This window comes from Saccostrea echinata, unplaced genomic scaffold (assembly GCF_033153115.1).
Source record: "Saccostrea echinata isolate AGI-Se365-2 ecotype Australia unplaced genomic scaffold, CSIRO_AGI_Sech_v1 ptg000029l, whole genome shotgun sequence".
NCBI lineage: Eukaryota > Metazoa > Mollusca > Bivalvia > Ostreida > Ostreidae > Saccostrea > Saccostrea echinata.
The window spans coordinates 18,755,058-18,770,566 of record NW_026889778.1 but is presented as its reverse complement, the minus strand read 5'-3'; the positions used below and the strand labels follow the sequence as shown (position 1 = coordinate 18,770,566).

Below are 15,509 nucleotides of genomic sequence, written 5' to 3'. Positions count from 1 at the left end.
AGGAAATGCATAGAAATATAACGCAGATCTAGTAAATTTTCATCGCCAATATGAAAGCAATAATGTTGAACGCGAGGAGGTAAATCATGTTTTCCCTGCATACAAAATGTTCATCCGATCGCTGAAAACTTAAAAAGTGTTTTTGTTTTTCCTTTGCGAAACGGATTCTTCAAAAATCATCACCATATAATAATTTGTTAATATTTAGGACACATTATTGCCGAAAATTGGTATTTTGTAAGCAAGTGGATAACTTAAAAAAAAAAAAAACGTGATGGACGACCATTATATTTTCTCATGCTTTACGTTTTAGGCCTATTCATTTAAAGCAAACAATTGTTGCACATCTATTAAATTTGCAAAAGAAAAGTCAATTTCATCAGTGATACAGTGATTTTTGCTTTTCAATAATACACGTACATCATCAGTAGCATAATAAGACGTTATAGAAGAACACGAGGTATCAAACATTGTACGGATAAAAGGAAAGCCTAATAAAGTAAACAGCAAAAAGGAAATCGCGAAGTTCAGAAACTGTTTACTTTTCTTACAGAATAATCAAATATCAGAGACAAATGATAGCGGAAAATATAAGTTTCGACAAATGAAACCAGACATTGCAAAGTTTAACAGAGAAAATAACAAACGTACACAAGTTCTTGAAAAAAACATTTTAAACACATACACATAAACTACCACTCGATAACTAAACCAGAAGTCTCTGATGAGACTGTAGCTCTACTGGTCTGTTTGTATAACAAAAGAAAAGTAGCACTTGGATTTGAAACATTGCAACATGCAACAATAAATAGAATTATGTATCTTAATGTAGTCTACTTTTGTGACAAGTTATATTGAAATCAAATGAAAACTAGGAGTAGTAGCGTTTTGAAAGTATTTCACGGAAATATTTTTAGTAACCATGACAACACCATTCACCCAAATAAAAAAAAACAGAAATACATATTATGTATCGTAGTGTATTCTAACTGTGTGCCAAATTAGATTGAAATCAGACCAAAATTGTAGGAGGAGTAACGTTTTAAAGGAATTTCAAAGAAATTTCTATTTTAAGTAACCATGGCAACACTGTTCATCGAATTCAAAAACCAATGCAATAAATTATGTATCTTAGTATAGTCTTCTTGTATGCCTAATTATATTAGAAGCAGACTAAAACTGTAGCAGGAGTAGTGATTTAAAGGAATTTCACAGAAATTTCTATTTTTAGTAACCATGGCAACACTGTTCATCGAATTCAAAAACCGATGCAATAAATTATGTATCTTAGTGTAGTCTACTTGTGTGCCAAATTATATTGAAATCGGACCAAAACTGTAGGAGGAGTAGCGTTTTAAAGGAATTTCACAGAAATTTATATTTTTAGTAACCATGGCAACACCGTCCATCGAAATCAAAAACCAATGCACTAAATTGTGTATCGTAGTGTAGTCTACTTGTGTGCCAAGTTATATTGAAATCGGACCAAAACTGTAGGAGGAGTAGCGTTTTAAAGAAATTTCACAGAAATTTCTATTTTTAGTAACCATGGCAACACCGTCCATCGAAATCAAAAACCGATGCACTAATTTATGTATCTTAGTGTAGTCTACTTGTGTGCCAAGTTATATTGAAATCGGACCAAAACTGTAGGAGGAGTAGCATTTTAAAGGAATTTCACAGAAATTTCTATTTTTAGTAACCATGGCAACACCGTCCATCGAAATCAAAAACCGATGCACTAAATTGTGTATCGTAGTGTAGTCTACTTGTGTGCCAAGTTATATTGAAATCGGACCAAAACTGTAGAAGTAGCGTTTTAAAGAAATTTCACAGAAATTTCTATTTTTAGTAACCATGGCAACACCGTCCATCGAAATCAAAAACCGATGCACTAATTTATGTATCTTAGTGTAGTCTACTTGTGTGCCAAGTTATATTGAAATCGGACCAAAACTGTAGGAGGAGTGGCGTTTTAAAGGAATTTCACAGAAATTTCTATTTTTAGTAACCATGGCAACACCGTCCATCGAAATCAAAAACCGATGCACTAAATTGTGTATCGTAGTGTAGTCTACTTGTGTGCCAAGTTATATTGAAATCGGACCAAAACTGTAGGAGTAGCGTTTTAAAGAAATTTCACAGAAATTTCTATTTTTAGTAACTATGGCAACACCGTCCATCGAAATCAAAAACCGATGCACTAAATTGTGTATCTTAGTGTAGTCTACTTGTGTGCCAAATTATATTGAAATCGGACCAAAACTGTAGGAGGAGTAGCGTTTTAAAGGAATTTCACAGAAATTTCTATTTTTAGTAACCATGGCAACACCGTCCATCGAAATCAAAAACCGATGCACTAAATTATGTATCTTAGTGTAGTCTACTTGTGTGCCAAGTTATATTGAAATCGGACCAAAACTGTAGGAGGAGTAGCGTTTTAAAGGAATTTCACAGAAATTTCTATTTCTAGTAACCATGGCAACACCGTCCATCGAAATCAAAAACCAATGCACTAATTTATGTATCTTAGTGTAGTCTACTTGGCACACAAGTTATATTGAAATCGGACCAAAACTGTAGGAGGAGTAGCGTTTTAAAGGAATTTCACAGAATTTTCTATTTTTAGTAACCATGGCAACACCGTCCATCGAAATCAAAAACCGATGCACTAATTTATGTATCTTAGTGTAGTCTACTTGTGTGCCAAGTTATATTGAAATCGGACCAAAACTGTAGGAGGAGAAGCGTTTTAAAGGAATTTCACAGAAATTTCTATTTTTAGTAACCATGGCAACACCGTCCATCGAAATCAAAAACCGATGCACTAATTTATGTATCTTAGTGTAGTCTACTTGTGTGCCAAGTTATATTGAAATCGGACCAAAACTGTAGGAGGAGTAGCGTTTTAAAGGAATTTCACAGAAATTTCTATTTTTAGTAACCATGGCAACACCGTCCATCGAAATCAAAAACCGATGCACTAAATTATGTATCTTAGTGTAGTCTACTTGTGTGCCAAGTTATATTGAAATCGGACCAAAACTGTAGGAGGAGTAGCGTTTTGAAAAATTGTTTACAGACAGACGGACAGACAGACAGACAGACAGACAGACAGACGGACGGACGACGGACACCTTACTATCGCATAAGCTCTTCTGGTCTCTGACCAGTAGAGCTAAAAAACTACATAAATGATATATGTTGAAATCAGCATATGCAAAATTTTAAACATTTGTGCGGGAGGGGGATTACTTAATATATTAATTTTTACTTGAAAGTATTTTATAAAGCATAATGTTATAGCAATCACTAGTGACTACGAATTTTTTTTTATCAATATTTTCGTAGTTCGTATCATCAGCTAGTGCATTGTTATCCATTATTTTCTTAACATATAGTGTTCATGATTTATTTATGATCTTACATCTAAACATTGACTTATGTAATTAACATGCAGTGTGTGTTACATGGAATTTGCTACCCTTTAAATAATTTTTTGTGCTAGGTGAACATCGAACATCTATCATGGTAAATATTAATTACTGTTCATAAATTATTTATTGGACCATATCTGGAATTACGTTTACTCAAAATTTCAAATTTAGGATTTCTAGTACGTTTTTATCATGAAGACCATGAATAAGTATTGTTCTAATCCACTTGTTTGCTGTATAGTGATTGTGTATTGAGGTAGAATTTATTTGTTTAAAAGAAGAATTCAAAAGATTCTATTAACGCACAATTTTGAAATCTGTTTGGAGCCTGACCAAAACTTATAATTTCATATATGATGGCATGATGTCGCTGCCAATATAGTGACAAAATGAAGCTTTTCAGGAGATAAAGATTTTAAATCATTTTCTGAACTAAAGAAAACATTGATACTTTATATACTTTATGCCTGTGCCCCTCAATAATAATGTCTTATGTTCCTTTTTACTGAAATTTCTTCCTACGTGCCTCGTATGAACTTGCTACGTATTCTTAAAAGGTTGATTTTTAAATTCTTCACCCTTATTTGCTTTGTGAAAAAAATAAATTACTGTTTCCATTCCAGTTCTACATTAATGGATTTGGAAATAGTCCATATTTTATCAAGCTATTTTCACAAATGTTTTGATAAAAGTGAGGCCAGTGTCAAAATAAATAATTCTAGAATGAAATTATTAATTCTTTGTTTACATATTCTAAATCATCGCATGCATTTCTAAATAGGATAACAGACATGGCAAAAAAAAAATCTTAAAACAAGCATAGAAGGTTATTATCCAGTTGATTCAGTATTTTTGAATACGAGTATTGAAAAATCAAAACACGAGAAGGAAAAAAATCACAAATCGTAATGTATATATTTTTATAGATAAATTTATATACAATTAACATTTTTTCTTCAAAATATTTTATAACCTTACCAGTTCATATCGTTGGCATATGCCTTTAGAGAAATTTAACGACATTCCTGGTCCACTTCCGGCAGTCAGTCGACATTCCGGACTTTGCGCACAAATTTCTATTGCATTGCATTCTGAATCCTGCAAACATTTTGCTGCACAGACACTTTTTGACTTTGTCGATGTTTGATATTTAACGTGAGCAGAATTGTCCTTTGAAACGTCACCAGCGAAATAGAAATGACCATGTTCCATATATCCGCATTTGACAGAAACTAACTGAATGACAATAATTAAAACTGAAAATGAAGAAATCATGTTCTGCTCCCACAATTTATCCCAAAAATTGAAAAAAATATTTCGAGGCGTTATTTCATTTAAAAATGCACTTTAACGCCGATTTTACATCCAATATTTACTTTCATTGGAAGTGCTGAGTAAATCAGTAAATATATATATATATATATAAAAATGACGAACTTGGTAGATTTTAGATATTGTTTTTAAAGGATATTGCCCATTGATTTTAAAGAAAGTTATTCAGAATCAATTCATTCCCAGCGTGTGATGTAAGAGAAATGATCCAAATGCGATTGGCTTTATAGATTTCTATACACAAAGCATGCAAATGACATTTCAAGAACGTCATCTGGAAATACATTTACACCAAAAAATGTTCTGACATTGCAAATAGCTTTCTTTTATCTTTCCTTGAAAATTTGCATTCTAATTACATTACTTAAATTCTGAACAATTGGGTTCTAATTTTTTTCTAACATAAGTGATTATTGAATAGTGTTGCAATGTATATCGAAACATTGTAAATGGAAAAAAAAAAACGTTTTTCTTAATTCAAGTTCATTCATTTATCCATATTGTCATAATCTTGTAAAATTATCATTGGGAAAGGTACATTGTACATGTATACAATACGCTCATGTCGTGTACGTTGCTTATGACCTTAATGGATATGAATATAACATACAAATCTATATCAAAAAAATTATTTTATGGTAAATTATTTGAAACTCAATAAAAGGAAATAAAAATGAGGGTAATTTTTCTTTAATATTTTCCATTTTCCAAAACTATCATTATCTAAAGTTTAAAATTAACATGATATCTGCTATATCTTATTGATAAATAGTGTTGAAATAATAATTTTAAAAAGATTATTTCGTAATTATACCTTTCCGTAAAAATTCATTATCAGTAATTCCTATATCTCTCTCTCGTCATCTATCTTTTAGTTTATTTCTCTACATCTTTGTCCATATATGGAACTGTGTCCTTTCCCTATAAACAAGTTTTAAAACACTCCCTTCAAGAAATTGCATTCAAGTTACTATTATTTTTACTTAATTTACTGATGGTCATTTCTAATCAACTTCCCCTGGAAAATGAATTTAACACTAATCTTTAAACATACATGTATTTCAAAACAAAAGTTTTGAGACTTATGAGTGCTAGCATAACAAATGTCGCACAAAACGGGCATGGCAAAAGAGATGTGACTCATAAAGTTTATACATATTTTACACGTGTACTCACTACCGCAAATTTTGCATTCCTTGAATTTTTACTGTGAACAGACACGACTAAGAAAAACTTTACCATACACAGACCATTTTGACAGGAACATTGCTTTAAACAGTACACTGTAGCTGATCTGTTACGAAAGCGTCAATATGATAATATATAAAATAGTATAAAGTAGTAGAAGTTCAAATCGTTAACATCTTGCGATCTCAAAAATAGTATTTCTAAAATGTCTGCCAGGTCAAGGATTCCTAACCCTCATTTCGACATAACGAAGGTTAGTGATGGTATCCCAATTTACGCCGAGCCGATAGTCAGATTCACCAAATCGTCCATTCAGGTTTGACTTTTGACAAGAGTTATGCCACCAACCGCCTTTGCTTACTTCTGCGCAGTTTCCGGTTCCGTTATTATCGTTGTCCCTATCTTTTGTTGTGAATTTCATCCCGTTCGCGCATTCTAGACAGACTGGTGTAAATGGGTCCCCTGACAAAGATTGAAAATATATTTTGTTACACTTTTGCACAAAAATTTTCTTTTGATTTTCTCTCATGCACAAAAGAAAGTGCTGACATATCAAGGGACGTGTCAAAAAACAACAGAAAATCAATAGGCAAATTCAGAAAACATTAATTTAAAACTGTTTGATAAAAGTTTATATCAGACGAAGTATTACAATATCAAATTTACATCTTAAAAAAAACTCCATATGCATTTTGTAAGTTAAATATTATATTATTTTGCCAAATAGGAAAAAAAAAATCACTAGTAACTGTATATGCCATAGACTAAGAATATTTTGAAAACGTGTTCCTGCTTATTATAGAAAAGAGTCGTTGTTAATTTCAAAGTTTGAATAAACAATACAATTTTGAAAATTGTTTTTTGATTTCCTACCAGAAAAATTGTTTAAGCAATATTGAAATAATTTCTTGTAAAAAAAAATGTTTAATTGCTATCTTACCTATCCCAAAACTGCCTTGAAAATTAGAAACTTGGAGCATGTAGTTGTTTGACTCTGAATCAATAGAGAATGAGTACTCAACGTTCAGTGAATAACCATTTGTCTTGATCATCTTAATCTGCAGAAGAGTGTTTCCGTTGTTTGTTAGATGATGTATGACGTCATTTCCTGAAGAACAATTATATGCTGTGTAAGCACATCAACTGGAACTTACTCATACATAGACGTCATTTTGCATATTATCTACTCTGAAGATGGTTTAAGTTTTCAAAATTTTTACTGATATTTCTTTAAATTGAATATAATAAAATATGGGAAGAAATTGAACATTTAAGCTTTAAAATGTAATTTAGGGTATTGATTGAACATCAAACACATTTCTGTTATATGGAAGCAAAATCTTTGTTTTCGGGATTATATAACAACAATGAAGAAAGAGAAGATATAATAAAACTTTACCTATCCAGAAATCTGACGTCACTGATCCGAATCCATGTTTGTATTCATTCCAGTCCTTATCAAAATCAACGGATCCGCCTATTTGATGTCTCTGGATTATCTGCATCACAGTTTTTACGAAATAAGGTATTAATACGTATACAGAATGATAAATCTAAGTTAAGATTAAATAATTGCAGACTCATATATACATTTTTGGGGAAGAATAGAATGTGATACTTAGATACGTTGATTTACTGTGTACATGCAAGTCAACAGCAAGATTTGTCCGTTTTCAAAAGTACTTGTATACTTAATCCTCTGTGATTTATAGTTTTTAAACATCAATTCAGAAATTTCAACAGAGTAGACCAAAATATCTTTAATAAACAAGTCTTATCATTAGTCCAAATGATGACAAAGACCATTAAATTCTAAAATCGAGAGCAAGGTCAAAAGAGTTGAAAAGGCAAAAAGATCTATTGGAGCCAAAGTATTCCACGAGAGAGCTTTTTTCCAACAAGTAATTTTTTTTTTACTCAAAGGGTAATGATCCCTGATATTACAGTACTTTTTATTACTGCCTGCATAACCATCGCCTTGTCGCCTAGCTTAATTGTCAGCAGATCTTACTTTCGGACCCTAATATTGCACAGCCCTTCGATCAAATATACCCATGACTGTTATATTAATGAGCTCAGTCCCTAAACACTCACATTCTGCTCATAAACTCTTTTAATTTTAATTTTCTTTTTAATTTTTATTGTTTATTAATTCCTAGAAACATTAATAGTAAAACTGCATCTCCATACAGAAAGCTTTTATCACTAAGTATCAAAGGTCAATTCTGATCAATTCCATTTTAAAACAATTTGCCATAGAACATAGTACGAACATATTAATATTTCAGCCTGTTCTGTAAAGATAAATATTGTTCATAGAATAATAATCCTCTTTCCATTTATGAAGTCATTGTTTTTGGTACACAATTGATGCCCATTTTTGTTTTTATAAACTTGTATTTTATCTAATTGACACTGTTAATTTTACTTTTGAAAATGGATTAAAATAAATATACATTGTACATTAAAATGTTAAGGTTCAAGTAAAATAACGGTTCTTTATCCTATCGGTTTAAATATGATCATTTACATTCTTCGAGTTACTTTATCAAAGTATCTTTACTTTGAACATCTTTTGGATTTTATTTTAAGCTGCAATATTTCCAGAATATTACAAAAACTGTACATTGTACTATTATCACACGTAATATCATTTTACAATAAATACATTGCCCTACCTGTGAAAAACTAAATGTTGATGCAAATATAACGATATGACATTAATTTAGAATGTATATTTTGATTTACTAAATGGATTAGTCTTAATACTATAATTTGAAGTATGTTATTCAATTAACAATCATTCATGGTAAACTTTGTGTTCTATCCTTAGCCTTAATTACAAACACTCAATGTAGCCGATTATGATATTAAATTATTTGTGATTTTTTTTTCTACGCAATGTATTTTATTCAGTATACTTGTTAAAACAGGAGACATATTGTCAGATTGGTGACGAAATGGCGTAAAAAAAATTACGTAAAATTGCTTTCAGAAATTGACTCATGATTACAGAGAATTACAGAATTAATGGTGAGGGTCCAAAAAAAAAACTTTTTGTAGGATAAATTCTTATAATTTATGTTCGATCTAACGATAGACATCCAAAATTTATTTTAAAAATGTAGTATTGTCAATAATGCATCAATCATTGCAAAGACTCGTCGTCGTTCCTACTCCATTGGCAAATTTTAAAACGTTCACCGTTCTTGGTATTCAATTAATGACCTTGGATTTCGTGGACCATTTTTGATCCATTCTAAAACTCTGTACTCGGTTAGGTGAAGACTGAACTTTATGACCCAATTAAAACAACCACAATTTACAAAACTTCAAGTACATAATATTCATTCATGATTTGAATAAAAATTTGTTGCAAACCTTTTAGTGCAAGTTTACAATTTCGGAAGGTAAAAAAAAGATAATTGACTAACCTAGTATTTAAAAAGCTGTCCATTGTCCTCTGCAGAGCATTTAAAGGTATTTGATTATTATCTGAATTGCTTTTACCATAAAACATATATTTTTCAAAAGAATGGGGAATAAAACAGGTTAGAGTAACATAAAATCATTTTTTTATTCAAAATAGGTCATTTTTTTTAAATCAGAAAAGCTTCTGACTATTCAAATACCTCATACTTCCTTGTAAATCACTTTCACATAATAAAAACCCATTATCAGATTATTTACAGAGATGATCAATAACTAGTAATGCTATAATTTTAACTGATCTTAAAAGGAATTTGTTTTTTTATATGTGGTCACATAAACTATTTTTAAACACAGTGACGTTGTATAGGATTCTATTCATTGCACTAATACTTATCAAACAATATGAATAATATACTAAGGATACGGGTGCACATAGCTATCGCGCTGGAAAGTAATAATTTTTCTTGTACCTTACTTAGAGTAAAATATCCTACTTTAGATTTCTAAGATAACAAAATTTCACTACATTGTTTTCTTTCTTTAAACTAGATAATGTTAGAAAATAAAATAAAATATAAAACTCCTTTTCATGGGGGAGGGAAATGTTTGGTTGCCTTTAATTGTGTAAATATTGTTAATTATTTAAATATTTTTTCACTATTAATTAAGATTTGAACGATGGTCTGTTACACGACAGAAAAAGATTTTTATTTGTTTGTGTTGTGTTCGGTTTTTTTTTTTTCCTTTTAGTATTAAGAATTCATTTTATTTAACAATATTTATAACTCACGATCATCTTGCCCTTACCGTCCATTTGTATGTCGTCAATAACCCTAACTCTAAATCGCAGAGAAGAGTTTTTCCGCTAGACAGAGTATATGTAGTTTCTCCACCCAGAAGCATGGACAATAGCCCCAACAAACAGTGACAGTCAACGCAGTTATTTGTAGGGATGGCATTAGTATTATCTAGAAAAAATAATTGGACTTTGATTATATTTGTAAGAGACTTAATATCTTAGATATTATGACAGAATCTGAAAGACAGCATACAAAAGGCATATTATATTGTTGTAATGACCTAACATTACATGTATAATCATATTTCATGATTTGTTCAGAAAATTAAGGAAAATACAAAGTATTGCCTTAAAAAGAATGGTTTCTGCAATAATCAAAAACTAAAAGTAATGACATTACTGATATTGTCTTCAAGAGTTCGAAATAAATGTTTATTCTACTTTGCAAATATATAGCTAATGTATTGAAAGAGGAAGAATAATAGTTTGTATAATATGTAGAGGAAATTTTTGTAAACAGAAAAAGAAATCATGCAGAGAAAGTAAAATACAATTCTCTTCATATAAAATACAAATAAAATAAAATAAAATAAAATAACATAAAATACAATTCAACTACAGCTGACGTTCAGTAAAGATACGTGTATGTTTAGAAAAACTCCAAAATGAAAATTTTGTAGTAGACTTATTACCAAAGTAAAACTTATTGATGTATAATTAATTTTATCGACAATTACATGTATTGTGCTACTAAAAAGCTTGTTTTCTTACTTTGAACACATTTTTCCTGGACTCTATCCCAATGCCCGGTTTCACAGTTGTTTACCTATGGGAAGGAAGATGGCAAACTACATGTTAATTTAATGAAATAAATATTTTATTATGCAAAATCAAATCACATAAATGGATTGGATATCAGGCATAGCCTATATAAGTCCTCTCCAATGTTCATTGTAATTTTCATCAGCTACAACTATCTCACTTCCTAATATTTGACTGTACATTTGCCTTAACAGATCTACAAATTTGAAATTTAAAAAAATATCAATCCATTTGAAATAATTTCTTTACTAACAAAAAAGTATAAATTTAATTAACTTATATAGAACTATAATGTTCATACATGCATTTAGAAACAATGTTATCCAAAAATATAAAATCATTTCGTTACTTAGTCTAACAAACTCCAATCTCCTACTTTTACCGCGATAAATATATTAGACCAATTAATTAACAAAATCTCACCATGTAAAATAACTGACATCTTGGATGAGAAGAATTGTGAGCTTGTATTGGAGTCTCCCCGGTTGTAAGTCGACATTCTGGGGGATCATCTGTACACATCTCAAATGCCTGACATCTATCATTTTCCCGACATGAGGCAGCACAACGACTTTTAGAAATTGTAGAATACTGACCTATCACATGAGAGCCTTCATTTTTGAAAACTTCTCCATAAAATTTGAAATGAGTTTGCTGAATCTCCCCGTTTACACAAAGCAGTGTTAAAAATAAAAACAAAATGCTGTCGAATCATGGCATTAAAGGATCCTGTTATTGAAGATTTTTGGTTTGAGTGGAGGTCTGCATTTATAGTGCGACAATTTTCATCAATATTTACGTAGTTTCTCTGAAAAAAAGAGAGGTGTGAAGACAAAAGATATTTAAATCAGCGAAGAAAAGATGTATTTTCTGCATAAAAATTTCTCCATTTTTGGAATAAATATAACAATATAAATTAATTCCAAACTCTAGGACATGATGATTACATAATAACATGAAGTGCATGCAAATGTCAGATTAAATGTTAAATGTATTCAGATATAACAATATGGCTCCGTTTTCTATAAAGCGCGTTACAAAGCACACAGTGGGTATTTCCGAAAAATTCAAATCATCTAGTAAAACCTTTAATTATTTTCGTTTTAAATTCATTTATTGTCAGAAATATCCAATTTTTCCTGAGAACAAAGCGGGCACGAGTCTTTTATTACCATCACAAAAAAGAAAACTGATAAAAACTCTTAATGTATCAAGATCTCCCAGTCTGCATATGATTTATTTAATCAATATGCCTGAAGTAGATCCTAAATGGTTTTTATTATCGCTTTTGTGAATGATACTATAAAGTCTTGTTTGTAAATGCTAATAGAAACAAATGTTGAATCCTATATCGGAACCAATTGTCACAATAATGAATATGCACTATCGTTATTTTTATGCACTCATTTAGTCTATATATTAAAATATTAGTTTGGTGGAATTCATAAAGTAACACATAAATGATTGTACTAAAAGCGAGTCCCACAGGAATAAATCAAGAAACAGTTTATTCATACTATGTATGTTTATTGTTTAACGTTCCTCTCGAGAATTTCTCACTCATATGGAGACGCCACCACTTGCCCGGTGGAGAGCTACAAATTTTGACCTATACTCGGAACTCAGGGCCATTAAGCAGTGAGGGATCTTTTTCGTGCCAGCACCTACTGCGACACGGGACCTCGGTTTATACGGTCTCATCAGAAGGACCGTTCTCCACGTCCCACAGTGGGATTCGAACCCGCGACGTAAGGATCGACTCCTTACTCCGCGACTCTAGAGCAGAAGCTCTAACCACTGCGCCACGCGGCCGACGTTTATTCCTAGTCTCATAAACTCTAGGAACTCATAAAACTTTCTCTGTTTTGAATACAGTATATATTTGGATATTCAGGGAAGTTTTAAATCATTTTAGATTTTTACAAAATTCAAAAAAAATCATATCCTTATTGTTCACGGACTTTATTTTGCAAATTGTTCTCATGAGTTTTTAGCAAAAAGAAAAAAAAGAGGAAAATGAATTATAAGTTGAAATGCATCATGTCAATTTGACAAGATATGATTTTTTTTTATGCGGGATAAATACACATGTATTATGAAAATTTAGTACAGCATTGTAAACATTCTTTTTAAAGCATTTAACCCCCACCCCAAACAGCACATCCTCCCGGCCCCGCACAAGGCAAAACGATATTATAAGAGTTAATTTAAATATAGCTAAAAGATTAAAATAAGTCTGTGCAGGCGAAAATATAAAACAAAATTTGAGTTTTAAATATTATCAAAATGCACTAATTTACACTGCTTCAGATCTGTGAAATATCAATATATGTACGGTCGATGGTTATATGGTTTGTTGATCAACAAAGGTTAAAGTTAAATTTCCAAATCTGATACACTCCTGGCGTCAATATCAATTGGCAGGATAAAACATGTCTGAAGAAATCAATTGATCAAATCCGGAAGATAAATTTCGCTGAAAGAAATCGGAATTTCATCATGCAGTCAATGTACTTGGCCAAGGAAATTTTACGTTAATTTTTTTTTAAGATTAATTGTGATTTTGGAGGAGAATATGTCAAATAAGTATATTAAAATGTAAGTACGCGAAGTTTAATTGTTCTAACCAAAAAAAATTTTAAAAACTGTTATTGTTGAACTGGATATTGAAATTATGTTAAAGATGAAATGTAATGCAAATGAAACCAAATATTTCATTGAAAAGCTTTATACTTCAAAAAGGAAAATATTATTGATTGTTCAACATTTACTTTCGTTTTCCCTAAGAAAGAAACTATCTTCAAAAGTCCTCTATTTCTTTTCCATAGGTTAAGTGAAATTTAACGCAAAAATGGATGCAACATACTCCCTATCAGAAACCCAGGACATATTTGTCGTGGCAATAGATTTCGGGACTTCTTACACTGGATATATATGCTTACTCACAGAAAGGACCCACTGCGTATCATGGGTATGAGGATTGGGGCAACCAACAATCAGGTACGCATAAACTAGTCATACCTGTAAATTTGCACAACAATAAGTTATTAATTGATTTCGTTCTATTGGTTTGTATTTCTCATTAGAAATTGCTTTTATCATCAGATGTTCACAGAAGCATAAACTCCTAAGGGGCTAACCGTCTGAAGAGGATTTCTGTGTGGTCAAAGTTCCATTTGATTTTATATAGAAAACCAATCTATTTCTCTATGATCATCAGATAGAATTTTGATATGTCAAAATATCACCATAAGGATCATAGAATTATTTAATTACTTCAGGGAAATAAATGATAACGTTGTTTACATTTCCATAAAGGTGCATTTTCTGGGTTGCATTATAGTTATGTTATTTTGACCTTTCAGAACCTTTATCAATCATGAGAGATGAATAAATAAGTCTAATAATGTACATAAACTGCTATTCTGTGCTGTTATTCTATTCAATCATCAAAATCTTTCTATCTGGAAAAATTTTGAAAAATTTTGATATTTCGAAACTTGTTCACAATAATTGTGAGAAAGCTTACAAATTATTTTTTTTCCTCCATGCTTAAATGATTAATAGGGAAGTAGTAGCATACATCCAAGTCCTGTCGCAAGCATGTTCAAAGACCACATGGTATGGCTAAAAATTATTACACATTGTTAACAAATGAGTACTTTAAGATAAATTGTTTGAAATTCGTTTTTGTAAAATAAATTCGACGCTCTCATAATTCAGATCTGACAATGTATCTCAGTGAAATTTTTTTAATGAAGTTCATTAGTTCATTAAATACATGTATACCCTGTATCACTTTCGACTCAATTGAACTATTATCGAATCATTTTATTTTTTGACATTTTAATATTTTTTTTTTTGTATCTATCTATCTATCTATCTATCTATCTAGATAGATAGATAGATAGATAGATAGATAGATAGATAGGTTTTATTTTTTATGATGATTGATGATGACAGTGTTTTTAAAATGATCATTATAATGAAAAATAGAAAAAAATAATGTATATAATGATAAATACTATTTCAGATGTAGGCCCTATAACATGTGCGAATTAGTTTCCGGTTTTTCTCTAACTTGAGTTCCTTATTTTTTTAATTGTTAATATTACGCAGCACAAAATGACGTCGTAATAGGTGTTCTTTTACACGTTAGGGAACTAGAAAAAACCTTACACGGGAATGATGAAACATATAGCGGTAATAAGAAAACCCTTTTTATACCACGACTTTAAGCAGCCATTTCTTATTTGAGCGAAAAAAAATTTAAAATTCTCGATCAACAAAAGAGTTTAAAGAGAGTTATAAGAAAAAGTAGATTTTTTTAAAGTTTTCTTTTTAAGAAAAACGTAAACATAATTTTCATTTTACTTACCAAGGACTGTCTCAATCTTTTTTATATCGTGGTTCCTTTCTCCAGAAAACGTGGATTCTGTGTCGCTGATTTCGTAAATATCCACTTATATACTATTCTTGTGTTGTTCCTGCATTCATAA

General features: G+C 30.7%; 1 protein-coding gene across 1 annotated transcript; it reads right to left on the bottom strand.

Annotated features, from left to right (window-relative positions):
• Positions 1-5,866: 5,866 nt before the first annotated feature.
• LOC133195049 (ficolin-2-like) lies at positions 5,867-11,967 on the bottom strand. Its single transcript, XM_061330933.1, has 7 exons — positions 11,939-11,967; positions 11,434-11,713; positions 10,960-11,014; positions 10,197-10,357; positions 7,357-7,456; positions 6,898-7,065; positions 5,867-6,419 (listed from the first exon to the last, which is right to left on the bottom strand). The coding sequence occupies exons 1-7, from the start codon at positions 11,965-11,967 to the stop codon at positions 6,175-6,177; spliced, it is 1,038 nt and encodes a 345-aa protein (XP_061186917.1). The 3' UTR covers positions 5,867-6,174.
• Between the last annotated feature and the right edge of the window lie 3,542 nt (positions 11,968-15,509).